Source organism: Monodon monoceros, unplaced genomic scaffold (assembly GCF_005190385.1).
Source record: "Monodon monoceros isolate NGI ecotype Baffin Bay Population unplaced genomic scaffold, NGI_Narwhal_1 Super_Scaffold_5, whole genome shotgun sequence".
Taxonomy (NCBI): domain Eukaryota; kingdom Metazoa; phylum Chordata; class Mammalia; order Artiodactyla; family Monodontidae; genus Monodon; species Monodon monoceros.
In genome coordinates this window covers 48,129,952-48,156,577 of record NW_021703782.1, presented here as the reverse complement: position 1 = coordinate 48,156,577, position 26,626 = coordinate 48,129,952, and the positions used below count along the sequence as shown (strand labels likewise).

The 26,626-nt window shown below is 42.1% G+C and overlaps 1 protein-coding gene across 3 annotated transcripts in view; it reads right to left on the bottom strand.

Annotated features, from left to right (window-relative positions):
• Positions 1-18,306: 18,306 nt before the first annotated feature.
• The window catches only part of BNC2 (basonuclin 2), a 419,458-nt gene continuing 411,138 nt past the window's right edge, over positions 18,307-26,626 (bottom strand). For all 3 annotated transcript variants that reach the window (XM_029202981.1, XM_029202982.1, XM_029202984.1), the window contains one exon: positions 18,307-21,553. In XM_029202981.1, coding sequence (XP_029058814.1) covers positions 20,893-21,553 — 661 coding nt within the window. In that variant the 3' untranslated portion in view covers positions 18,307-20,892. The remainder of the gene's footprint in view (positions 21,554-26,626) is intronic.

Here is a 26,626-nt window from a genome sequence, read left to right as displayed (position 1 = left end):
GGAGAACCTCTGCAATATAATTATTCTCCAGTTTGAGGGTCACCCACCTGGGGGGTATGGGACTTGATTATATGGCACATTTGTCCTTCCTATCCATCTCATCGTTCCCTCTTTATGTCTTCAGTTGTAGAAGATATTTTCTGATAGGTTCCAGTCTTTTTCATCTGCAAATAGTTGTGATTTGGGTGTTCTTGTGAGAGGACAGGGTCTTTCTACTCTGCCATCTTGGCTGTTCTTGAAAGTACACACTGGCTCTTAATGCTTCCGCTTGGAAGTTATCCATATCATTTCTGCTTATAATTTTAATGGCCAAAACAAGCAACATGGTCAAGCCAGATGTCAAAGAGACAGGAAAGTATAATACTTCCCCCAGGGAGGGGCAGCAAACATTTGGGAACAAAAATATAGTATTGTAGACAGAACCTTCCTTTCCACTTTAAGAGCTTGAAAAGACTAGACTAACAGGCATGGCCTAGGATTGGCTAATCAGATTAACCCACCTGGACTCTCTGAATTGAGAGCTGGCTATGAAAAGCAGCAGGGTCAATGGAGAAGTCATTCTGGGTCTAAAGGGCAGCGATACCAGCTGTAGTATCCAACACCCAGGGCTGGTGACATCTTCCAGGTCCTCACTGGACTAGTTCTGTGATATGATTTTGGTTGTTTGCTTATTTTTAGCCTCTCTTGTTCCTGTTGGCTTCATGGGTTTAGTGATCCAGTCTTCTTAGCAATTCTGTGAGCCACCCAGTAGTATCTGATACATCTTTTCTGTATAAGTCAATCATTCTCTGTTGCTTTCAGTTAAAAACCTGATTGATACAGTAAGGCTTTCGGCCAACCCAAACATTTCCTCAATTCAACTTCTGAACACCAGGTAGTTGTTGCCCAAGACCCTGTTACCCCTGTACAAATGAAAGCGTAGGAAAATATCAGGGCAATTTACACTAAAAGATATTTGATAGGAAAGGCTGGGAGGGGCCCGGATCAGTCTTGGATTCTGTGCACTCATTAGATTGAGAGGTACTGGATGTCAGAAAATAAACGTGGGAAGGGCTTTATTAGGTAGGGACTGGGGTAATCTTGAGTTAGAAAGTATAAAAAATGCAGTAAGGTTTCGTTAGGATGACCAGATATTCTGGGTTGCTCAGGACAGTCCCAGGTTACAATTTTTGTGAATCTGTTCGTGCCTATCAATTATTTTAATTGTCCTCCTTTACTCTAAAACATATCCTAGCTGAGGCAATAAATTGTATGACCACTCCAGCTGTAATTGAAATGCTCCTGGACCAGAAGTCGGAAGATCTGCATTGTAATCACAGTGTAGCACTGTGAGTCACTGTAGTCACTGTGGAGTGACCAGTAAACTTTCTGAACCTTCGCTTCCTCATCTATAAAGTGGAGGAGTTCATTTAGATCACTGGCTGACAAATTGTGTTCCAGTTTTCAAGACCTATCTCAAAGTCCCCTGCAGTGGGAAAAAGTGGAGGCCAAATGGGGGAAGCTCTGACACTCCCAGAGAACCTCTACTTCTGTTTGTTTCATACCTTGGGGTTGTACCTAACTTTTTGTTTGGAAAAAGCGTTCTTTCAATAAGAAATAAACAGACACACACGCGCACACACACACACAAGAAAATCACTGGCCTGGATAATCTCTCAGACTTCGTCAGATTCCTAAAACTTGCTCTACTTCTGTAACTTCCATATCCTAGACAACGAGCTGGTGATGAAATGAAGAGAATCATTAGGAGGGGGCTTCTTCACTGCTTGGTTCTTTCTTTCATTTTAAAGAGACAAATGCCAAACTTCTCATTCTGCAGTTAACAAGTTCCATAAAAATGATGCTGAATTTACTTATTTATTTTAAGTTTTAAAAATATCCCTAAGCCCACTTTTCCATCTTGGTCTCCTGCTTCTAATCTGTCCCCAGACATACCTTAAGCTTTCCTGTAGCTCTGCCTCAGGTCCCTCATCCACTCTCGGCCAACACTTAAGAGTTCGGCCCTAGTCCCATCTCTTCGCTGCCCTCAACCACCACAGCCTCTGGGATGGCTTCCGCCCTCCATTCTGGCCTTCTACACCTTGTTTGGCAATTAGTATATGTTGCTTCATGTGCTATAGTCTTTCAGGTCTAAACACACTCTTTTAGATTCTGCTCTGGGATGCCAAGGCTGGAACTCTGCCACCTCCATTTCTCCTTTGCCAATTGGCTTCCTGTTACACGTTGCCAATAGTGGTAATTCCAGAGAGATTAGAAGGCAGGAGGGAGAGAAAATGGACTTGCTTCTTCCTGCATGCCTGCTATTGCTGTCAATGTTGGCCCCAGGCAGTAGAGGTTGGTTCTGACCTCCAACTTCCTTCCCTATACCCACAACCAGCTTCATCGTACAACCTCAGAGGTACCAGCAGTAGCCAAGCAATGCTCTCACCTCAGAAATCTGAGTTTCAGTTCTTCAGGCTCCCCCTCTTCAAGCTCCTGAGATAAAAGCCCTTGCCAGGCAGCCCGCCTACCCAGGTCTGAGCCCCAGCTCCATGAGGCACTTGGTCTGTACTCCTGAGTTACCAGAGGCCCTGTACATTCTCAGAATGCTAGGCCCCAGTTCAACAGGCCTCTCCTCTGAACTTCAAGGTTCTGATGACCCAATCACTTCCTTCCTTTTGTCCCCTAAGCCTTAGGGGTAGTAGCTACTCCCTGTAGCTATTATCTATTTTCCCTCAGTATTCTCCTTTTCCTTTTTCAGGCTTCCAACACCCATTTACCCAATTCCCCATATTGAATTATCTCTGTTGAAATACTTAGTGAAGTTTCTGTTTTCCTGATTGGACCCCAACTGGCCTACCATGAATTGTAATTTACCATGTTACACATATTTTTATTTCTTGACTATACTGCAAACCTTCTTTATTGTACTCTTAGCTACACCCAAAGGAACTCAACAAAAATTTGCTTGTTGATTGATAAGTGTATAAGATTCATGAGTAGGAGAAAGGATGAAAGGTGGAAAGAGCAGGACTTCAGACAAACAGGTCTGAGTTCAAAGTACAGTTTCAATGGTCTCTGTTACTTAACTTCCTTAAGCCTCAAATTCTCAACCATAAAGTAGGATAATGTTTATTCTACAGGCGTGGTGGGGGGCAAACATGAGGAAAGGTAGGTAAAGTGCTTAGAAGGGAGCCTCGTGCATATTTCAGATTCATAGATGGTGCTCCTCCCTCCTCCCACTCTGATCACTTTGAATTTTCAGTAGCTCCTATGTCTGCTGGGTAGGTGGTCATCTCTAGGCATTTCTGTACCCCTTGGGTATTTGTAGCAGAAGCACAATTCCCCTGACTGTAGGGCTAGGTTGAGAGTTAGGACTTAAATGAGTAAGCATAATAGCATTCCCCACATCCTCCCTCATGATTGAGTCTTTCCTCTTATTAAACACACACACACGCACACGCACGCACACACACACACACACACACACTGCTACCCTTGACCCTTCTTTGCAATCTAACACAAGCTTTCTTCCCTTTGCCACTAAACTTCCTAATGAAGCCCACACACATCCTGATCCATGCACTCCTGCAGTCCAGAGCAGCCGCAGGGGCCTGCTTCTTTATCCATCTCTCTCTCTCTCTCAGCATTCCTAGCCTGTGTCTGTCTCTCTTATTCTCTCTCTCTTTGTCTTTTAATGCTGGCTCTGTTTTCTTCTAACATCCAACTGCTCAATCTACTCTATATATCAGAGTCCAAAGCCTGGACAGAGCTGGTTTAAATAGCTAATTATGATGTTTGCTTTGTACCAGACCTGCTCATAGGTCACCTACCAGCCTACAAATGGACTGTCAGTCTCTGGCCACTGTCCTGCAGCAGTCCACCCAGCATGTTTTTCTTGTGTTGGTGCTGAGAGTGGAGCAGTGTTTACTAGCAAGGAAAGCTGGACTTGGTAGGCACTGTGACGCGTGTGTCGTGGACATGCCCTGTTTGCACCAAAGTATTAACAATTTCCCTAATCATCAAATCCAATGAATGCTTCCCAATTTTCACCATACCTAATTCTCTGGGGTGTTTCATATGGCTGACCACTTACTTTTTGACACTTCTAAGTTCCCTACCACAAGTCTGGTTCTCTCCTTACCACTCTTGTCAATCTCCCTTGCTGGTTTCTGTACTCCACTCACTGCTTACTTTGATAGCTAGTCCATGGACTTTCCAATGTAGACATAACATCTAAGATATCCTCCATACCTACACCCTTGTTGCCCAGTGGTACTGCAGCCTGTATGTGCATGAGGAGCAATCTGGAGGGAGTAGTTGGGGATTCAGAGTTTCCGGTCAGCAATTGCAGGGTACTGAAGAACTCTAGTGCCATGGTCAGGAATTAGGAGCTGCTTACTGTGCCAGAGGGAAGGGCTCCAGGTGGTTAATATCACAAACATTCTGCCTCTGTCCTTCTCCACTGCAAATATTTGAAGCGTTCTCCAAGATATGTCTATCAATATGAAGGCTGTTAGATAATTCCAGACCGATCCTTTAAATATTCACTGGTGGCACCTTCTGTCAAAATGTCCTGTGCCTCCCTTTTCAGGCTCTCTTCAATCAAAACACACTGCTGTAAATAAGCTAAAGAATATTTAAAACTGAAGGTGAATTTAAGTCAGTGAGTTTCCCCTACAGGGTTTTATTTTAAGCCTCATCATTTTGATGGGAAGGACTCTGCCCTTTTTAAAGGATGTTCCTGTAAAAGCAAACAAGTAAGAGTAAGGGATGTATCATTTAGAGCTGAGGGTGAGAGGGTGGCGGAGGCAGATTTCACTCTCTGAAATCAGAGTACCAGGGGACCTAACTCTAATTCCTTTTTTTTTTTTTTAAAAATTAAAATACAGTAAAATTGACTTTCTCCCTGTATTTTATAAAATTCAGGACATATATAGATTTGTTACCACCACTGCAAACAGGATACAGTGATGCTCCATCACTCCAAAAATTCCTTCCTGCTATCTCTCTGTAGTCATACTCTGCCCCCACCCCAAGCCCTTGTAACCACTTAGCTGTCCTCTACTGCTACAGTTTTGTCTTCTAGAGAATGTCATATAAATACAATCATATGTGGTATAACCTTATGCCATCGTTGTCTTATGTATTACACCTACATACGTTGAAAACACCACCAGACAATGCTATATTTTTTGCTTTCAAACCATCAGAAAATTAACAGAAAAATAATTTATTGTATTTGCCCATACATTTATAATTTCTGTCGCTCTCCCTTCTTTCTTGAAGTTCAAACTTTCTTTTTGGTATTATTTCCTCTCTTTATAAAGAATTTCCTTTAGCAGTTCTTTTGGAACATATATGCTGGGGTGGGGGAGGAAATTGAGAAATCCTTCATCTGAGAATGTCTTTAATTCACATTCATTCCTGAAGAATATTTTTCCAGGATTTAGAATTTGGGGTTGAAAGGTCTTTTCCTTCAGCACTTATAAAATGTTGCTCCACTTCCTTCTGGCTTTCTTAGTTTCTGATGGAAAAACACAGTCATTCCAATTGTTCCCCTATAAGTAATGTATCATTTTTCTCAGTTTTTTTCTTTTGGGGATTTTTTTTTTTCTGTAGACTCTAGCAATTTGATTATGCATGTCAGGGTGTGCATTTCTTTGGCTTTATCTTGTTTGGGTTTACTGAGCCTCTTGAATCTATAGGTTTATGTCTTTTGCAAAATTTAGAATGTTTTCAGCGATCAGTTTTTCATATACTTTTTTTTCACTGAACTTTCTCCTGTAGTTCTGGGACTCCAATAACACACATTAGATGTTTTCTTATTATTCCACAGGTCCCTGAGGCTCTGTTCAATTTTTTTCTCTTTGTTGTTCAGATTGGGTAATTTCTGTTGACCTGTCTTCAAGTTCACTGACTTTCCTCTGTCATCTCTATTCTGCTATTGAACTGATCCAGTGAATTTTTAATTTTAATAATCTTATTTTTGAGTTCTGTAGTTTCCATTTAGAGGTCTATGAGACCTTCTAGCTTTCTATTTGTTTCAAGAGAGTTTGCCCTTATTGTTGGAGCATTTAAATAATACTTGCTTTTAAGTCTTTTTCAAGTAATTCCACCTTTGTCATCTTGGTAATATAATCTATTGATTGTCTTCTGTGTGAAAGATTTTCCTAATTCTTCATAGGCTGAAAAATTTTGGATTATATTCTGACTGTATCTTACCACTTTTATCACAGTCAGGTTGTTAAAAGTAAGGCACTAGGCCCAGCCTACACTTAAGGGGACAGGATCACAAGGATATGAAAACTCCTATAGAGGATCGTTGGGGACCATTTTAGAAGTCTTCCTACTTCCTACTGGTAGAAGCAACCCAACTCCCCATTAGCAGATGAATGGATAAACAAAATGTGGTATATACACACAATGGAATCTTATTGAGCCTTAAAAGGAAGGAAATCCTGGCACATGCTACAACATGGATGAACCTTGAGGACACTGCGCTAGGGAAATAAGCCACTCACAGAGGACAAATATTGTATGTGTCCATTTAGATGAGGTACCTAGAGTAGTCAAATTCACAGAGATAGAAAGCAGAATGGTGGGGATAGGGGCAATGGAGAGTCAACGTTTAATGGGTACAGAGTTGTAGTTGAGGAAGATGAAAAGTTCTGGAGATGGATGGTGGTGATGGTTGTACAACAATGTGAATGGTACTTAACACAACTGAACGATACACTTTAAAATGGTTAATGATACCTTTTTCTTATGTATATTTTACCACAGTTGAAAAACAAACAAAAATCAAGAAGTTTGCCTACCACACATATTATGAGATTCTGGGCCTTGTTTAAATCCTGTGGAGAATGTCAACATGTTTTTAGCAGGCATTCAACCTTAGTTCAGGTTGCAAGTTCCAACCAGTCTTCTGTGGGTCTTAGTTCCAGTGTCGGTTCAGTTTTCAAAACCTTTGAAGCACTGTTCGGATCTCTCCCACGTGAGCACCGCTCGGTAGCCAGCCTGTGCTTGTAGGGTTAGAGCCATGCATGCGCATCTCAGGGGTGAGTCCAGGAATTCATTTGAAGGGGTTACTTTCCCAAGGACCTCCCTCTCCATGATCTCCCTGGAACTTCTCAGCCTTGCCCTTTTGGTCCTCTGGCTGGAAAGCTGATGCTCTGTGGGTCACTTCCTGGGACTGTGCTCACCTCCCAGACCAAGTGGGAGGACAGACAGAGCTAAAAAGCAAAAGGGGTTTCCCTACCCTCTCGGGACAGCAGCTCCTGCAGTCCAGAAGGGCAGCTTCCTTCCCAGAGAATTTAGGTGCCTACTGGTTCCCCTACTGCTGCTCCTTTTGTCACAGGGTTGCTTGGGTTTGAGGCAGGCACGAAAAAACAGAGCAAAAAGAAAGAATAGGGAATTTCCCCCACTCTCCCTGAGCATCCACTGCTTTCTTCCTGGCTCCTTGACCAGAGGGCTTCTCCTGGAGAGCTCTTTGTCCAGCCCTGAGAACCACTTGTGTGTTTCAGGTTTCCATGAGTTCGGGCTGGGGCACGTGGAGGGGGAAATGGCAAAGTCAGGCCATTTCGGCAGTATTTTGCATCCTGCCTGTCTTCTTCAGTGCTTCTGCTACTATTTGCTTTCCAGAGTCCTCAAATAGCTGATGCCTGCATTCCACACAGGCGTGGCAGCCTTCACCTTGGCCTAATCTTAAGGCTGGCTCTGACTTTGGCATTTAACAAAGGGCTCCATCCACCCACCTCTAGTCCCCATTTACCGTACCCATTTATTCTATGAATGAGCACTGATCACCTACTATGTACCACAAACTATGAGGGTTAGAGAAACAGCCCATCCTTGAAGTGTTGAGAACACAATTTCCTGCTAGACACAACTTGCTGGATTTCGCCCTGGCTTTTTCTCCACTCTCTGCTTACACTCACAGTAGATCTGTGAAGTGAGTGGACTCTGTTGCTTCCTTGAAAAGGCGTGTCTGTGTATGAGCCTAAAGCCATCCTCACATGTGCACTCTGTGGGTGTGGCTGAGGGCTTCTTTGGAAAGAGACATATTTTCAAACACACAGGTTTGTGGTTTTTGAAAGAACAGAAAGCATAAAGCATAACATCTTGCAGGATTACTTTCTGCTCAAGACCAATTGACGTGACATCTGAAAATAATCAAATAAGTGTCTTGTTTTCAGTCTGCAAATGACTTTGTGAAACTTGGGAAGGAAATTCTCCACTTAAGAAAAAAATCTTTAAAAAATTGAAATTGAGATCGGGGAAGAACAAAGATGGGGAATTATGAGAGTGCTTTGAATTGTTAATAGCACTTACATTTATAAAAATGAATCTCCCTAAAACCTGGAAGTGGCCTAATAATTTTAAATCCCCTCACACAGCACATGCCCCAAACCCTGATAACGTCCAAATTCAATTGCTTATGACCATTTTTTTTGGAGCATTCCAAAAACTTGAAGTTGCTGCACAATGCACTGAACTCGGGATTTAAAATTATTGAAATCTTTGACAGTTTTTTCCCTGTAAGTTCTTACATTTGGAAAGAAGTTAAGGTACAGTCTAATCCCAGGGGATCAAAATATATTGAACTGATTTTTTTTAATGGTTTCAGCCAAGAAAACAGAAATTGAACTGAACATTATGATGAAGAGAATGAAGACGGGCAAAGAAAAGGCTGAAGGTGGTACATACAAAAGTCTAAAGTCCAAGGAGACGCTGGACCTCTCCTGGACTTGAAGGTGAACAAGTCTGCTGGCCAAGGTAAGACAGATTAAGGCACGCTGGCAAGAATAATCGGAGGCAAATGAAATTGAACGTCATCAGAACCCTGGACTCAGGTAAGAAGAGACTGGAGCAAAGAGAAACTTGCCTCCAGCTTCAGTGGTTAAGAGGTGACTTCAAGTTCCTACAGCATTTCATTAATATCCAAGTCAAGTGTTGCTAATATCCAGTGTGGATGACAGACAGTTGGACTTTGTGCATTTCTGGTTTCTAATGATGCATTTGAGATTTATTTTTTTACAGCTGTCCTTGTGTTAATCCTTTACAGTTTTTTTCCTCCCTGGGGTTTAATGGTTTCTAGTTACCTATCAGCATTTTCATAACGGTTTCTAGTTACCCGTCAGGCAAAACATGGCTTCTGATGGTTGTGGCCTGTGGGTCACCACTAACTCTCTGGAAGGAGAAGCGCTCGCCTGAACCGCACAGCAAACTCCCTTGTACGATTGGAGCATGCAGTGCAGGATCAGGGCGCACGCTAGAAATAGAACCAAATGCCTTTTGCAGACAGCAGCTCAATGAGGTTTCCTGCCATGAGGCAAAATGCTTGGAAAGTTACTCTGCGCTGGCATCACTGGGTTTGGGGTCAGTGTGCTGAAACCGGGACTCATTACGCTCCTACCATGCCAACTTGGTGCAATTAGCCTAACACGATAATTTCCTGAAGCCATATGTTGATCTTTAGGGGAGGGAAAAGGCTTCGTCTGCCTGATGGCTCTGAGCTCTGACTGGCACGTCCCAGCTTCGAGCACATCTCTATAAGTCAAGATAACACACACGGCAATCGGAGATGAGGTAGGACAGCCAGCCTGGAGAGAAGCAGGCAACTTGGAGCAGGGCTGCGTACTTGTTGACTGTTGTATTGCGTTGGTTTTCTCTTCTTTTCAAGGAAGGTTTCAGGGAAAGGTCAAGGGAGCACCACTGTGTGCAAGACTGTCTGTCTCTCCCTCCTCCCCCTTCTCCCCCCAAAATAAAATCGATGGAAGGACCTAGAACAGAGTAAGTTATGTTCCTGGGCTGCATGGCTTGTATTCCCATTGGAGACCTATCAGTGTGAACTGGCACTGTTGGGAAATCTCTTCAGCTACCCCTGCTAATCAATACCTCTGTTCATTATGTCTCTGATGAATATGGGTAATGACTGGGTGCCTGAGAGTCAGGTGACTAAAAATAACTGCACCTTACAGAGGATCGAAAGATTTCCCCCCAGTATTACTTGAGGCACTTCGATATTCTCAGCTGCCCCTCCCGAGCCCCCAGGCGTGAGATCATCTCTGGTCTTCATTGATAGATCGGCTCCATCCTCAGAGCAGCTTTATTAAATTAGTAGCACTTAATCTACTGTCATACTGTCAACTGACACGGGGCAGACTAGCAGTCGGCAAGTCTTCCAGTGGCTCAGAAGAGCAACTGGCCGCAACCCAGGCAGCTCTGATTAGCTTTGTGCCAAGAGTTGAATTCATGGGTGCCTCTTCGCTAAAAAGGAGGATTTCCACCATTTAATAACATTTAAAACAATTTTTTTTTTTAAAAGAAGAAGGAGCTGTTTGAGGGAGGATTCTTGCCAATTACAGACATGTTATGACTGATGAAAGGATCATAATTATGCTTGGATTCCCTGTAGGGGTGCGTTAACACATCCGTGACATTTAATAACCACATGCCTCAGTAGAGGTTGACTTCCCCCAAATTGTTTCACCTTTCATTTCTTCGCTCTCATCCCCGAAACCGTCTGTGGGTGCTCAGAGGAAATTGGAGGGGGGGCTCCCCCCGCTCGCCGTCAATGCTTGGTGGTCGGCACCTTTGCTACCTTGAGTGGGACCCTCAGTCAGTGGTACCGGAAGCTGGCTGGCCAGTTCCTTTCTGTGGGTCTGATGACAGCCAGACAGGTACAAGCAGCCTGTCCAGTCCCTTGCTGGCCAGAGGCCTGGGGCCAAGGGGGTTGCTAGAGAGTCTGGGTAGCTTGTTTCTTTGGGTCAGAGGCCAGAGGAGATGGGAGAAGGGGGTGGTACAAGCTGGGGAGACTTGGATAAGTGTGGCTCCAGGGATGGAGAACAGGAACTACTACATTGGAAGGGAGACTCCAGCAGAAGTTATAGTCTGGGTTAGCCTAATGTTTAGCTAGAATTGGTTTAAAAGGTGGGGTAATAGGAAACAGTTGCCGAGTCAGAAGCACCCTATATGCCTCTTCCCATTGGCCTCAAGCAGTATGACAGGAGATGTCATCTGCTAGTTTTATTTCTAGATGATAACAAGCACAACCTGCAGAAAAGCACTGTCAAGAGAATATAAACTGAAACACAAGTATCTAGTGTGAAAAAAGCATATATATAGTCATCATCCTGTTGGCTGCTGTCCACAAATTTCACAGGGTCAAGGTGGAAGATATTTGCAGAAAGCCAAGGGGCAAAGAGACCTAAGGTCTTCCTTTCCTTAAAAGAGCTTGTGCCAAGGCTTTGGGGACAAGAAATTCTTGAGAGATACTGGAAAAGCATCCCCAAAGGGATAGCTTTAGTGAGAAAAGGCTCAGTCAGTGTTTGCTGGGTTGCATCGGGACTGGCTAGGATCTCCGTAGCTCTGACTCAGTTTTGCCATCTGAGCAAGAGATGAGTTTGATCTTCCTAAGAAGTGAATTCAGTCATACCATAACTCAGTCCAAAATGAAGACTGAGTTATCCAACAAGTGTGCTTAAATAAGGGTGAGTCACGATGTGGGCTGAAGTGTTTCTAGGTGTGTTTTATAAAGGTCTCTTGGAGTTTGTTGAGGTTTCTTCAAATCAAGAAGGTAAGAAGAGATCAGTGATAAATCTTTAATATAAAAATTGTACAAGAATTTTGATACAAATTACAAGAGGTATTTGGACAAAATATGAATAAAATTCCATTTACATCCCCAAACCCTTATGCATTTTATGCAAAAGACATACTGTAGACAGTTATAGTACAGAAAATACAACAAAAGAAATAGCAAATAAAAACTTTTAATTCCCTCAGACTACTAATAAAAACAAACCGAAAAGCAAAACCAAAAACGAAACAAAAACAAAACCCTTGTTCAAGGTACATACAGTATTTACGAAGCTACCGACGTCACAATGATTGGATCAGGGCGATGCAAGCTGTCCCCGTCCCTTGGTGCTGCGCCCTTTTTTAGTGCAAACTTTGGTTCTGTGGCAGGCTGAGCAGAGAGGCCGGTCTGATGCAGAGGAGAAGAGAAACGAGAAAAGCATAAACCCCCAAACTCTGGGAGGAGGGAGAGGACATATCTTGGAGAAAATTCTTTTCCTTAAGATATTTCAATTCCCTTTGGCCAATTTTGCTGTCAAATAGGCAGGTTGAGTCAAATGTTTTTGTTAGCGAGACACACCGGTGGGTTTGGGGTGAATAAGAAAGTTAGGCGTTCTCTCAACCAGGTGAGGGATCTTGCTAGTTCCAAAAGGACTAGTCCCTGATGAGCAGTAGAGAACGGAGAGCTTTCTTTCCTGAAGCCCCGACTAGCCTCCACCTTTGAGGAAAGGCCCAGGGAGGCCTCAGACCAAAATCTTCTCCTGGTTTCTCCACCTTCCCTCACCCCTCAGACCTCCAGATACCCACGTTTAGCAATCCTGCCCTTGTTCATACTGGCACTGGTAGGAAAATGGTAAGACTTTTCTGCAGGGCAGCTGAACCAAAGTTTGCACAGGAAAGTGAGAGCACCATATATTATAAATCTTAGTCATATAAGCTTAATATATAATGCTAGAACATCTCATTCACTTAATCCACGTTATGTAAACCCTGGACAGGGTAGAACACACAAATGTTTCCAAAGCCATCAAAATCCGGGTGAGGGAGGGAGTGTTCTACCTTCTTGCTTCAGAAAAGAATTTTTTTAAGGGGTGGGTGAGATCAGAAGAAAGGGCAGGGGTGGAAAGATAATGGAAAACTCAGGGGAGATTAAGATGGGCAATGAGAGGAATGGATTACTCTGTACAAAGACATGCAAAAATGCTCCAAATTGAGTACTAAATGAAAAAAAAAAAATTCAACCTTGGTTTATGCATCTCAAGTGAACCTACTAACTCAGCACATAGTCTGGGAGTCAAAAGCATCATACCTCATGAATCAACGCTTCTCATGGCTATGGCAGTGATTCACAGGCAGGGCAGGGGGATGCTTTGTCTCCTAGCATGGAAAGGACGGGCAGCCTGTCTCCTGTGGAAACAGTGCCAGGTCAGCTCACCTTGCAGCGGGGGACTACCAAGCGGGCTGGGCTTTTCTCCCCTTCTTGTGGAAAGCATTTCCAGGGCCAGATGAGTGGAGCTCTCGCACACATCCAGGGCCACCCCCTCCCCCCCCGCCCCCCGCCCCGAGTCACCTCTCAATCCTTGCATTCCGTAACAGAAGTGGGCAGAGCCGGTTCATAATGGATCGATTTGCCATCTTACTTGTGCATTATTTCAGCATCACATTTGGCAACAGGAAGCCTTATAAAGTCTCGGTATATCGCTTAGATATTCTCTCTTCAAGAAATATAGTTTTATACTATCTACTTCTCTCCATTCTTGTTAAAATACCTCTTTCTGCTCTTCCTTCCCTTCAAAGAGTCTTTAAAAAAAAAAGGAAGCTAGAAACACATTAAAATAATTAGGAGTGTCCTTCAGCATCCCTGTTATTTAAAGGGTGGGGGGAGCTCATATTAGTTAGCAGAATCTGTGCAATTTTGCCAGCTGAATTTTTAATTAAGATTCTCTTAAGATGTTTGCTAAATGATTGTAATACATACATACTGGGGGAACTTAAAAAAACATCAACTGCTTTTTCTCTGACCCCAAGAATCCTTTACTCAAAGTGCTTTTCTTCCCAGTCCTAAGTGGTTAATGCAATTATTTTAGCACGGGTTTGTCAACACAGACCTGGTAAGTCGTCTGTCCCTAAATCTGCCACTTTTCTCTTTGCGTAAGTTCGTATCAAAGATGACAACCACCTGTATCTTATTGGGTTGACAAATAGATTTGAAATGTGACTGTTCAAAGCGGGGTTGTGGGGCGGGTCATCAGCTTCTAACAGACCTGCTGCTGGAGGGTTAGAAGGAAGCATGGAGTCCCCTAGCTCCCCAAGGAAGATGCACACAGAGATCTTGCACTTCATTTAGCCACCAACTAGCCACCTTTTACCATCCTTTAAGTAGTTTAATATACAAAAATAGCAGCCAATACCTACATGCTGTTCAGGCTCAAGATGTTTGGGAAGATAACACTTTCACGTGATCTTCCTTTGTACCTTTTGTCCCCTAGTCACTTGATTTCGTAAAGCTCATGCGCTTGTACTTACCAAAATTGTCCCAAAGCGGAGAATTTACTTTTACGTATAGGGTGGTCTCTGTTTTAGTGATTCAAGTCAAAGGCCCCGTGCCTTATTATTTTTTTCAGATTGTCAGTCCAATTAAACAAAACAAAGGTGAATTTGTCTTGTTACACTATGGATTTGGAGGTTCTCATGGCAAGACACGTGTTCATTTAGACTAACAGTCGGGCGTCAAAACTAAAAAAGAAAAAAAAAATTTTTTTTTTTTACCATCACGCACAACCAATGTTACAACACGTGCACTTTTTGAAGGGGAGGAAAAACATTTTAATGCTTTCCTTACAGAATATGGGGCGATCTAATACCACTTTTGTCACTGACTTGCAGAAACTGTGCTCTCATTATAGGGCCACACCCAGTACTCCCAAAATGCATGGGCTTGGAATTGCAATACTTAAGTTTCCAAAGACTCAAAGAATGCCATCAAAGTCAGCATCTCTCTACTGACCCTTAAGAAGTAGTCTTGTTACTGTCCACTTAATAGCTGGAGAGGGCACCTTGAGGCAGCTTTGGGCTTACCAGAGATACAGTTTAGTGGGTGTGTGTACGGGCTCATGTGCTGGGAGGAGAAGGGGGGGGTGGAGAGAGAGAGACAGACAGATTGTGAATGTGTGTACATCAGGGAACTCAGTGGGAAAGCCTAGCCCTTGTACTCAATTTCCCCTTCACAAGGGATAAACAGGCAATTACGCATCCTTTTATATTTGATGGCCAAGTGCTGAACTGGAAAGCACACTATTAGTTTGTGTCCCTTCAGGGCCAGGGCAATAAGTAGCCAGGAGACCTGGAGCTGAAGCAGAGAGGGTGTTGTCTGCTGTTAGTGTGACAGTCTTGTCAGCAGCGTTCACATTACTGGAAGGTAATAAAGTGACAAGTAAGTTATTAGAAAGATATGAGGTGAAATTGAACTGAAGCTTCTCGATGCTCAGCCTGGCTATTTCCCTTCCTCTTTTGTAACCCTCCACTATTTGTTACAAACTGAGCCTTGTCTTGATACACTATATAGAAAAGTTTTTTTCTTTGCAGTAAAGGTCAAATGAATTTACAACACTTCAGAGGAGAATAAAGATAGTTTTATGACAACTATAGTACGTTACTTCAAAAAATATATAGCATTACAATGAACAATAATGCTGATCCAATTCAGGGTACTTGTAAAAATGCTTAGGTTTTTTTTTTAACCCCCCTGTGATTAGGCATTTGGATTTTTCAACAAATGCCAAAAAGACACTATTTGATGTCCAGTTATTGCCGAATGACCATAAACATCATTTTTGTGCAAAATGTGGGAAGAATGAGGATGATGGGAGGACACAGGAAAGGATGGGTGTCTGGGCAAGAGTGATGTTAGATTAATTCACTAGTCAGTTTTACAGCTGGATTTACATAATACTAACGGAAAATTAATGTTTACAGTGAGCAACTCTCCAACTATAGGAAATAGGGAAATGCGTTTAGGACAGAGCAGATACGGCCTTAATGCTAACATAAGCAAGGCTACCTACCACACACAGTTCAGCTTGGAGGGAAAATATGAAAACAGAAAAGTTACTTTTATGCTTCGTAGAAAGGTGAATGAGCTCACATTCTGATCAAGAGATTTTTAGCCACATAGCATCACTAGCACGGCTACGGGGGCAAAAAGCCACAGAAATGATGGAGAAAGAACAGATCCGTGCTGGCTACCACGCCCTTCAACTCCACTTGTCACAACTAGAGCTTGGTTTGACCATTGGACTTTTCTAGGACCTAGCTGACCCAATGGATCTTTTTGTTCCCTAAGGGACTCTAGCATCACTTTCCACTCCAAAAAAAAAAAGAAAGAAAAAAAGAACAGCCCCTCCACAGCTGCCCTAGTTGGCTCCCGTGATCCGAAAGGGACTTGAGCTCTTCCAGGCAGCAGCCTTCCTTTCTTCCTCCCTCCCTCCTCAGACTGGGGTTCAGTGATGCACCTGGTCATGGGGCGCTCTGGGGGGGGGCACTGCATCGATGTGCTCTCACTGGCTGCTAGGCTGAGCTGCACCAGACTTTTCTCGTGACCGTTTCAGTGCCTTCACTATTTTCTTTTCTGGTTACCTTCAAGCCAGGGCAGGTACGAATCCTCTACTTAATATCCCTCACTCTGCTTTAAAGAACTGTGATTCCCTCCAGTCTCTTTGGCACCTGCCTTTTATTGCCCTCCGTACTCCTTTAGACCCCTCCCATTAGACAAAGAATGAGAGGGAAAAGCAAAATCCTCTAAATATTCCAAGTTTGGGGGAATATAAGTGATTTTTAAAAACCCTGAAATTTGTCCTAATTTTGAAAAGTTCAAGAAAAGGAGTGTGTCCACAGGATCAAAGGTTTCTTCTGGATGATCTGTTTCTGATGACAGCAGATGGAGCGTGTCTTACGAGGGCTGAACTTTACTCACTCTGTTAGTCAATCTAACCCAACGCTAAAGACCAAGTGCAAGTTAGGACTGCTCAGGTCAACTGTTGGCAGTTAGCAGCATGTCCGTCTCAATCTGATTACTGGCCTCTTTCTGTTTTAATTGCCAAGGGCCCCCTTTCTCATTTGCTTGGCACACGTCAGGGGTGTGTACAGAGGAAGGGGAACAAAAGGTCACTTTTTATTTGGTGGGAACCCAGCGCATGGTTTCCCCTGAGTAAAATGAGGAGAATGCCTCTGGAAGAGCCAGCCCATTCTTGATATATTCAAAGCTTGCTTTTTTTTTTTTAAGAGCAATGTATATACTAACAGGCTATTGACCACTTAAGTGCCTTTCTCCTCTTACTGGAAGGGCCTGGAAATTCACGACCAAAGAAATTACACTACGAGGACAGTGGCGCCATTGTGCTAAAAACAATTTCAAAAGATGTTTGTCACCTTGAGAAGGAAAACATTAACACCCTGAAACCTTTAAAAGGCATCAGGCTGAACTGGGCGGCCGGACTAAGATCTGAAATGCATTGACTTATTTCAGTACAATTAATAGCAGAACAAAGAATGTCCCGCTTTTTATCACATTTTTAAAACCAAATTATCTATTCTTGCTCTGTGTCGTCCCCCTCCATAACACAGAGATACTCCCTAAAGCAGACTAAGCCTTTCTGATATTTACAAACACACAGTTTAAAATGATCAAAACAGTACATTTCAACACCACCTAGCAAACATGCATGTCAATAATACTGCCCAATTTTGTACCTGTGACAAAATGCTGGTTAAAATCAATCAAATGGGAAAAGGCTGCTTGGATAAAAAAGCTGCATCCCTATTCCTTTTTCAGCTGGCATAGAATGGATGCAGCTGAACAGAACCTGTTTCACAATAGGAAACTCCTATGAAAAAAGAAATGAGTATGAGTGGGCAAAGATGAAGGGCTCAGTGGTTAAAATGCTGATCTCTTTATCCTTCCCGTTTACAAATAAGCCTTGAGATCACCCTCTTAACTAGATTTAGAGTTAAGTCCAAACAATGCACTCAGGCACACACCCAAGAACAAGCAACACTGGGGGACTAAAAGAAATGTACATTTCATGATTCTCCATCCTATGGACCACTTCCGTCCACTCCCCCTGTCCCTTTTAAGCAAATAGGCTTTAAATTGGAAAATGTTATACACCCACTTAGAAGGCCACCATAACATGTGGGCACCTGAGGCACAATAGTAGCAAAGGGGAGAGACTCCAAAAGGGCAAGTTGTCCAGGACTCCCTGCCATTTCTCCAACAAAAGGCAGGTGAACACATTCATGCTCTGAGCAAGGGAAATTCTACCTTGAGAATCTTGTCACTTCTGGGCTTGTCCTAACTGGCTATCCACACTAGCCCGGTTTGCGGCAAGTAACAAACATTTGTTCTAAGCCTGGTTCGTTTGCTGTGACCTGCTGACAGCTATGTAATTCACTCATTAGGGCTCTTTGACCTTTTAGTTGACATTAAATTAAACAGAGTAAACACTGATTTTTGTACAAGATGAGTTCTAATATTTCAACCTAGAGTGTAACTGTTAAAAATGGCTGAAATTTTGTTATTTTCATAAAACGAAGTGTCATTTAGTCTACGCACACTCCCAAAGCTAGTGTTTCCATAATCTTTTGTTGGGATACCAAAAATATTTTTTTTTCCACTCTTCTGGAATCGAATCATTTGGATAATAGGGCAACAGCAGCAACACAGAGAACGCTAAGAGAACCAAAATGTTTGCAAACAAACTTTCATTATTCTAGTTCAGTCTTTCACAAACATACTGTACAGAGTCTTATATGGTATAAAACAAACAAAGGAAAACATCTCTGTCTATTCAGTTTAACACAACACCAAAATAAAGCAATTAAGACTTTGGGGAATTCAAAGGTACAAGAAAACAAAAATGGTTAGCACTAATTCCTCAGCTTTTTTCACCGTAAACATTTGTCATTTAACAGACATAGTGTCTGATATAATTTCTTTTGTACTGCAAATACTTTTGGTCTCTCCTCACTGTAGAACAAATGAAGAATTAAATGAACCCCATAGCATGCTCTGAAGGAGATGAAAAGATAAAGCCCCTAGACACATCTAGCTTATCTTTAAGAATCTATCATTTGTGAAATTTTCACAAAGAAAAATACTGAATCCTCAACTAATGATGCTTATTTTTGGAAACAATAAATACTGTGAGGTACGATAAATCCTACAGGAATAATAAAAAGAGAAACATATTAACAGTTTCCTTTGGCAAATTTAACGGAAGTGAATGCTGATGTGAACCTAGAAAAAAATCACAAAACATGAAAAATGGAAATAACATTAAAAGTTAAGACAAAGGGGGTATTTCTAACTTTTAGACTGCTGAGAGAAATGTTTGAGGCCCTTAAATGCAGAAAAGAAATACATTCTCTTTAAATTACCGTGTACTGTTTGACAAAATATTCCTTGTTTATCTCTTTTTTTTCCCCCCCTCCACTTAAAAAAAAAAAAAAAAAGACAACAAAACAGTCTGCAGCTCACACCCTAATGGTTTTGGCTGCAGACTGACCTTGAGTAAATATCATCATTTAGTCAGTATGTTGTGGTAGCTGAGGCTGCTGATGTGGTAAACCAGCTCAGGCAACATGTGTAAACATCGCAAACAAAACAAAACACAACAAAAGAGGTTTGCAGAATCCTCTCCCCTCCTCTTTCTCACTCTCGATTGCTTGGTTTCAGGCTTGCTTTCATTTCTCTCTGACAAATCGTGTGGGGAAACACAAAACACTAAACAGTGAGAGATCCTATTTTAAACCCCCTTCTTCTGGCTTTTCAGAAAGGAGTGTTGCTTAGTTCAAGTTCAGCACATGTTTGCAAAGCTTCCAAGTACTGCTGCTGCCGCTCTTAAAGGTCTTTGATTTTGTCTCGCAAACCAGCCCGAGTCGGAGTACTACTGCAGAACGTGCAGTGAATTACATAGCCACACAACAGACCAACCCAGTTCAGACTTTGTCTTTTTAAAGGATTAAGGGTTAGGTCCTTGCGAATGAGTGCTCAACTCTTACTGGATTCAGCTTTGTTCCATAGTGAGTAATTTGGGCTTTTGTATCCTGAAATATTATCCAGCCTCTAAAGAATAAATGCCTTAGCTGTTTCACACCACATAATTTTGTTTTCCTTTTATGTAACTTAACATATAAGCAAGAAGGTTGCAGTGTTGATTGTAATAACATTCGGCACTTGAATCACCAAGTGTTTTTTTCTAAAGCGGTTTTCTGGTGGCCGACAAATTGGCCTGTGGTTATGTTGAGTGACTAATTGTATTTTCTTTTCTGGAAACTTGTGCAAAGTTGGCAGTTTTGTGTTAACACTAATACTTTTGTTTGGCATTTGTGCCCTATACTGACCAGACCATTTTTATACAAGTGAATTTTTTTAAAAAGACACTTACTCGAAGTATGGCAATAGTTTAAGGATAAAAAAGAAGCATGGATATTACACATCCCCTTGTAGTGTATGAAAAAAAGTGCATGACTGGGTTTATGTACTAGTACAGGACATTTTAAAAAATCAGATCTGTGCTGTAAGGCATGCCAGCACCTCTTTATCACTATATCTAGCAGGTAGTAAAAACAAGACCATGTTTTTTTTTTTCCTTAAAAAATGTGCATTAATGCTAACATAAATGAATAGAGCTAGCCAGCAAACTATTTTTTTTTCCTGTATATCTAACAGCTGATGTAACTGTAAAAAATTAATCAAAAGAGTTAATAAACAACCATCAATACAACTGTTTTACATCATTGGCCTCTCAAGGCTAAATATTTACAGGTGAATCTGCCATGCTTTAATTGAAGATTCTCTCAAAACCTCAAAGTTCACAAAAGACAACTATAAGGAGTTCCTTTTTTGTTTCTTTTTGTTCCTCCCTTTTATTTTTTTTTGCAGGCAACAGTCATGGGTACAACAAATTGTCTCTTTGGAGAGGACCAGGAATTATTATTCTGTCAAAATTTGGGCTAGTTGCACGCTTTTATGTGTGGATGTGTGTATACGTGTTTAAAGGGTACTTTGTTTTCACCCCCAAGTGAAAGATCCGACCTATAAAGGAAAAAGAGAAAAAAACTTCAAAAGCACCTAGTGTTTATCTTTTTGTATCTAAAGAAAAGGAAACGTGTGTGTGTGTGTGTGTGTATGTGGACACAGAGGCATACGTGTGTATACGCACACACATATACACACACACCATCCCAAGTACACAAGCACACACTGACTATGGCAGTTCAAATACGTAGGCCATCTGGTGAGAGCTGGCATTTGTAGTGTCCTTTCTGAGACTAATCTACCGAAGTGAAGGGAATGTTTTTGTGGAGATTAGGGTTCTGACTGTGCCGATTCCGGCTTCGCACAGAGGAGAACATCATATTGCAACCGGGGACTTTGCACTTGTGCATTTCTCGCAAATGCACGGTTTTGTAGTGCACTCGCAGGGTCCCCTTGTTGCTGTACATCTTGTGGCAGATGTTGCACATGATCCCACCATTGCTCCCGGACAAGCTGCTGAACATCAGAGATCCTGAAACGTCAGCCCCGAGGCTGCCAGCGAGGGTGGGGACCTCGGCCTTGTGCGCCGACTCCCCACTGTCACTCGCCCCGTCGATGTCATCCAGGAGGATCCCCTCGTCGCTGCCTGCGTCGGATTCTCTGGAGGAATGGATGCTGCTGCTGGACTGGAGGCTGGAGGTGGTGCTCAGGTCCAGGACCATGTAGTCCTCCGCCATGCCCCTCCCGTACCCGTTCAGGTGGGAGTCTTCTGTCCCCGCGGGAGAGGAGGCGTCTTCCCTGACGTCGAGCCCCAAGGGGTGCTGGGCACCATAGATCTTCATCAAAAATTCATCCCGGAGGTCCTTGCTAAGGGAGGGCTGCGATGAGTCCAGGCCCATGTCATCGAGTTCTTTGGTCAACAGTTTACGATGGAGATTGATGTTGGCACTGTGTCTAGGAAAACAAGAGGGAAGGGGGGGTAGGTGTACAGGGAGTGGGGAGGGTGAGAAAAAGGAGAGCATTTTAAAATTGATTCAGCTTCCACTAGGTACCACATAAGCACATTCATGGCTAATGACACCCCTGTAAAAGCAAACATTTCCCCACATCCTCAGAATTTGGGAATAAGTGGTGGTGGGGAGTGCAATAAGGGGAGCTTTTCATTAACATAATTTTTATAAGAGAGTAAAATTCCTCAGTGGTGGGATGAATGCAAACCCACGCACCTTTTCCTGAATGATTGTTCTGTTCGTTTTACACTGTAGCAGCATCAGCCGCAGAGAATCTCACAGCAGAGATTTGAAAACATACATTAACTATAGGATAAAGGGGTGGAAACGTTCTGCTTGTCTACACTGAACAATTTGAATTTACCTAAAAACAAAAAGAAAGCCTTTTTTTCCTACAGCAAACACTTTTAGAGGCATAAAAAGGATCCTTTTTTTAAAAAAGTAAACGGTCTAGATAATTTAGGGTTCACTTGACAAAATAAGGACTCGTTCCCCCTCACCTTCCTACACTGCAAGTTTTAGGTAGGAAAAACAATAAGCTTAAAAGGTTAGCAATTTGAAACAGGGTTACAGACTGTCTTTAAACATAAATCCCTTTTTGCAGAATGGGATCTCAGCTAAATCTAATAGTAAAATACATTTATTTTCAGAAGCTGCTACATTGTAGAGTTGAAAATGTTTTCAAGTAATTTAAGTTTTAAAATTTAATTCTTAAAAAAAAAAAACCCTGAAAAACAGAAGTTGACTTTTTAAATAAAACCCACCCACCCTTTAAAAAAAATCACACTCAACAACAGAAAAAAACCCAAAGGGACCAAAAAAGAAAAAAACCCCACACACAATAAATACAAAAAAAAAAAAAAAAAATCAAGCACAATAATAACACACGGTCCCTCTATTTTAACAACTGGAGTCCATACTTCTTAGACAAGCAAAACTTTTACTCTACTCACTGGATGCTTTGCTTGCATTAAAAGAAAAAAAAAAAAAAAAAAAAAGGATTTGTCCCAGAGCATCCATAGGGATGTCATGATTTACCAAAGCCTGATAGGTTATTATCTGTCTGAAAACATTGCCTTTGTATTTATATCCCCCATTTATTTTTAAAGTGCCCTTGGGCATATACCTCTCTCCACCTGCAAAGGCTCACGTTTGACACGTACCTAAATTGAAGGCTACCCTTCCAAAAAGTAAACCAGTAAATAAATATACAGATACATAAAAGCTTCTCGATAATGGCAGAAGCTCTACATCTTAGAGGAGTAATTGTGATAACCGAAATTGATAATAGAAATGACCTAGAATGGCCAGCATCAAGTTCAACAGACCAGCTGATTATAATTAAAAAGTATGGAAGACCGAGACGAGTCACTCCATTTGGTGACAAGCATGGCTAATATCTCTTAGAGATGGTTGAGAGGTATGTGCCTCAGAGACAAGAAAGGTGGGAAACACTTCTCCACCTTTCCACACAAGACAATATACAGCACTCCGGGTTTGAAGGGGCAGAGGGGCGGCAGCCCTCTCCACACTGCACTTAGGAAGGCTGAGCTTACCTTGTGATAATAAGATCAGCTTTCTAATCTTTTGCTAAATCGATCACAAAAGAAAGCAAGAATGAGAGACAGAGAAAAAAAGAGAGAAGGAGAGAGAGAGAGAAAACAAATTCACATTCTAGACATCTGGTTTAAAAAAAAAACTTAAACAATAACATAGGGATTTAAAATGTTCTGATCATAAAATCATTTTCTGTCATAAGCGATCATCTCATATGCTGTGTCTTGATGATTTTTCAGATCAGCCGCATCATCCAAAAAGTCATAAATCAAATTAAGATAAACCAAATTCACAGCATCATCATCATCCATAAATGAGTTCTGCACAGATGCATGCAGTGTGCGGATCTGTGAATGATAAACAGAAGTGGTCCCCACGGTCCCTGCTCTGACACAGTCGCTCCCCGTCTCCTTGGTGTCAGATGGCAGATGACTCCAAGTGCGGGTTGCTAAGCAGAGTGTAGGAAATGCCTACTGTGAAGTCTTTCCCCTGACATGTAGGTATGACACCACCAGAGTTATTACAGGAATGTGGAAGCAGAGTGACAGTACATACTGTCAAACAATCTACTGATAAAACAATCTGCCAACCACAGCAGCTCACGAAGTCCTACCCCTCTGTGTATTATTTTAACACCCTCCCTCCCCTCCCCTCCCCTTCTTAATTTCACAAGCACACATTTTGCGATGACTTTAATCTAGAACTCCGTTGCTTCTCACACATCTGCAGTTACCTAGATTCACTGCGGAGAAAACAACAGCCAGACACACAGCAGTCGCATCAAGACACACTGAATAAGGAAGAATAAATTAACATCGACAAAAGGGACACACTGATCCCCCAGACGGACACATCTTTCCGAAGATGACTTGTGAAATTGCACATCTCCACTGCTATGTTACCAGGAAGAGATGTTTCTCTTCATTTCTCACTTAACAGCAATGGAAATCTGTAATCTAATTAGATGACGTACCAGCCCTCAATACCTGTCAACCGAACAATGTGCAGAAATGTGTAGACCAGCTCTGGCACTCTGTTCAACAGTGTCCCTTTTCCGCTGTCAGCAGTACTGTTGGCCTCCGCTAATATAATTACATTGGCTGTTATTCAATTAAGTGCCATCCCTTGCTTAAAAAAAAAAAAAGCTACTTTATCAATTGATTCAGGTGTAATGCAATAATAAAGATGAACTCATGGCAGTGCATTAGCTCTGCTGTTCGTAACTTCAGTACACGGGTCCATTCGTGGTAGTCGATTTCCATTATGCAACCACAGTTCAAGAGAATTGATTATGTTCATTTCTTAATCTGTTTCATTTTTTGTTTGATAATCCTCCTAAATGCCATACGCAAAATACTTGAACTGGGGATGGGAAGAACGTGCTGTGGAAAGCTTACTGGTCCACTCTCATGACGGTGGGCTTGTTCTAACTAACTCCAGTACTACTGGGGTGGAAAGAGGCAAAGCAAGAGAAGGAGGGAGAGGAGACAGATACTTTAGAGAGTCCCGATCCTGTGCCTCAAGAGGTTAGGTTCAGCCTCCACAGAACGGACAGAAGGCGGCACTTGACGTTAACAGAGACCTGGACTCAAGTCAATCCAAACCCTGAAGTGTCAGAGGACACTGCCGAAGGAGGAGAGACAGACACCTGGGGTTAACAGCAACTTACAAGTTTACGTGGATCAGAAAACCAAAGAGGCGAAAGGAAAGGGAAGACGGAAGAGACACAGAGAGAAGTCAGGCCAACGGACTATCGGACGTACAGGGAGGAGGATCCTAAAATGGGAGGAAGACCAGAGAGTGCTGGAAACGGGAGGACCCGCAGCCGAGGAAGCGGTAGGCAGCTGTCTGTAAGGAGGAGAAGGGGGACTCCAGAAAGGAACCAATTCCTAGTTCTCCAGAGATAGAGTTTTTCTAGAAGACAAACCTAGTGTTCTGAATATTTATCTCCAGAAAAGAGGAAAAAATAATCATGAACAAAAACCATGTTAGAACTTACTATGTTTTATAAGAATGTCAACGGTACAAAAGCTGTTTCTATTTGCTTTGATGAGGTAGGTAATACCGACACTCCGAGGAGGCAGCTTTCTCTTACGGAGAAAACAAAAATGACTGGGATGAAGAGAAAAGGTGAGTTGATAAGTAGAAGGGGTAAGGATCTGATCTCCCTGGGGATCTCGTCAAGAGAGTGGGCCAAAATTTAGTCCCAAGATGGTCACTTTCAAGAAGAACGTAAGCTATACCTTATTCAACCTCAAGTCTCTTGCAGCTCAAGTAGAATACTTTGCACTTCGGACATAATTACATTTATTTGTCTTCAATCAATAATATGCAGCCTTACAGAAACTTTCCCCAGAATACATTGTGGAAGAGAAAACAATGATCCCAAGGTTGGAAGCATGTAACTGAATATTTAAGAAAAGACACTGATAATACATCAGAGGAGAATTCTGACCCTATCACACCCCACCGTGGTGTAAGGTAATGCTATATAATTAGGGCATGACACAGTCCTATAACCTAGGCTATGCTTGGAATCACAAATGGTTCCTCTGACCCTCTGTACTCTTCCCTACTCTTTCTGTACTGAGTTTACCAAAAGCCTCTTGAAAACTGAGAGCACCCTCAAAAGCAAAAAAGTTATGAAGCCTATACGATATAGGGGAGGTCATAAAACCAAACTTACTCCATGAAATGCTGAGTGGGAGTACTCTAGCTGGACTAAAGTGGACTACCAGTCTTTTTCGGTTTCTTTAATGAAAACATGTCAATTATATGTCAGTTTAAAAAAAAAGAAAAAAGAAAACTTTACCATGCAACCACAGAAGACACCAAATCCAACACAGTCAAGCAAATGCAAGTGCCCTTTAGAGAAAGTCAGTCCTGTCTTGAGTTTTCTTTTCTCACGTTTCTCTTTCCAAGCTTCTTCAAGTGCCCAGTTCAACTTAATGCAATGTTTAATCATAAAAATTAAACACATTAAATACATTGAAAAGAAAAAGCGTTTTGAGATTTTAACTTTGGTTTTGAGAGGAAGGAACTTTAAAAAAAAAAAAAGTCTCATGAGCAAATTAGAAAATCGGAATGTGGTTGTCCAAAGTGAATAGTAAATCAAGCTATAGGTTACATGAGAAGCTGAATCTAACCTTAATTCTTAATCAGCTCTGAGCCATTCTGAACTTAGCGAATTGAAACAAAATACTTGATAATCACAATGCCTCAGGTGAAATGGAATTGAGGCTCCATGTTGGAGCTTTTGCCTTTATTTTTTCTGCTCACCTCTGCCACTCCACACACACACACACACACACGCATGCACACACGCACGCACACACACACGCACACTTCTCAAATTATATTGTCCAGAATGATCATAGTGATGTATACACAGCAGATACCACTATATATATGGGGTGTGTGTGTGTGTGTGTGTGTGTGTGTGTGTGTGTGTGTGTGTGTG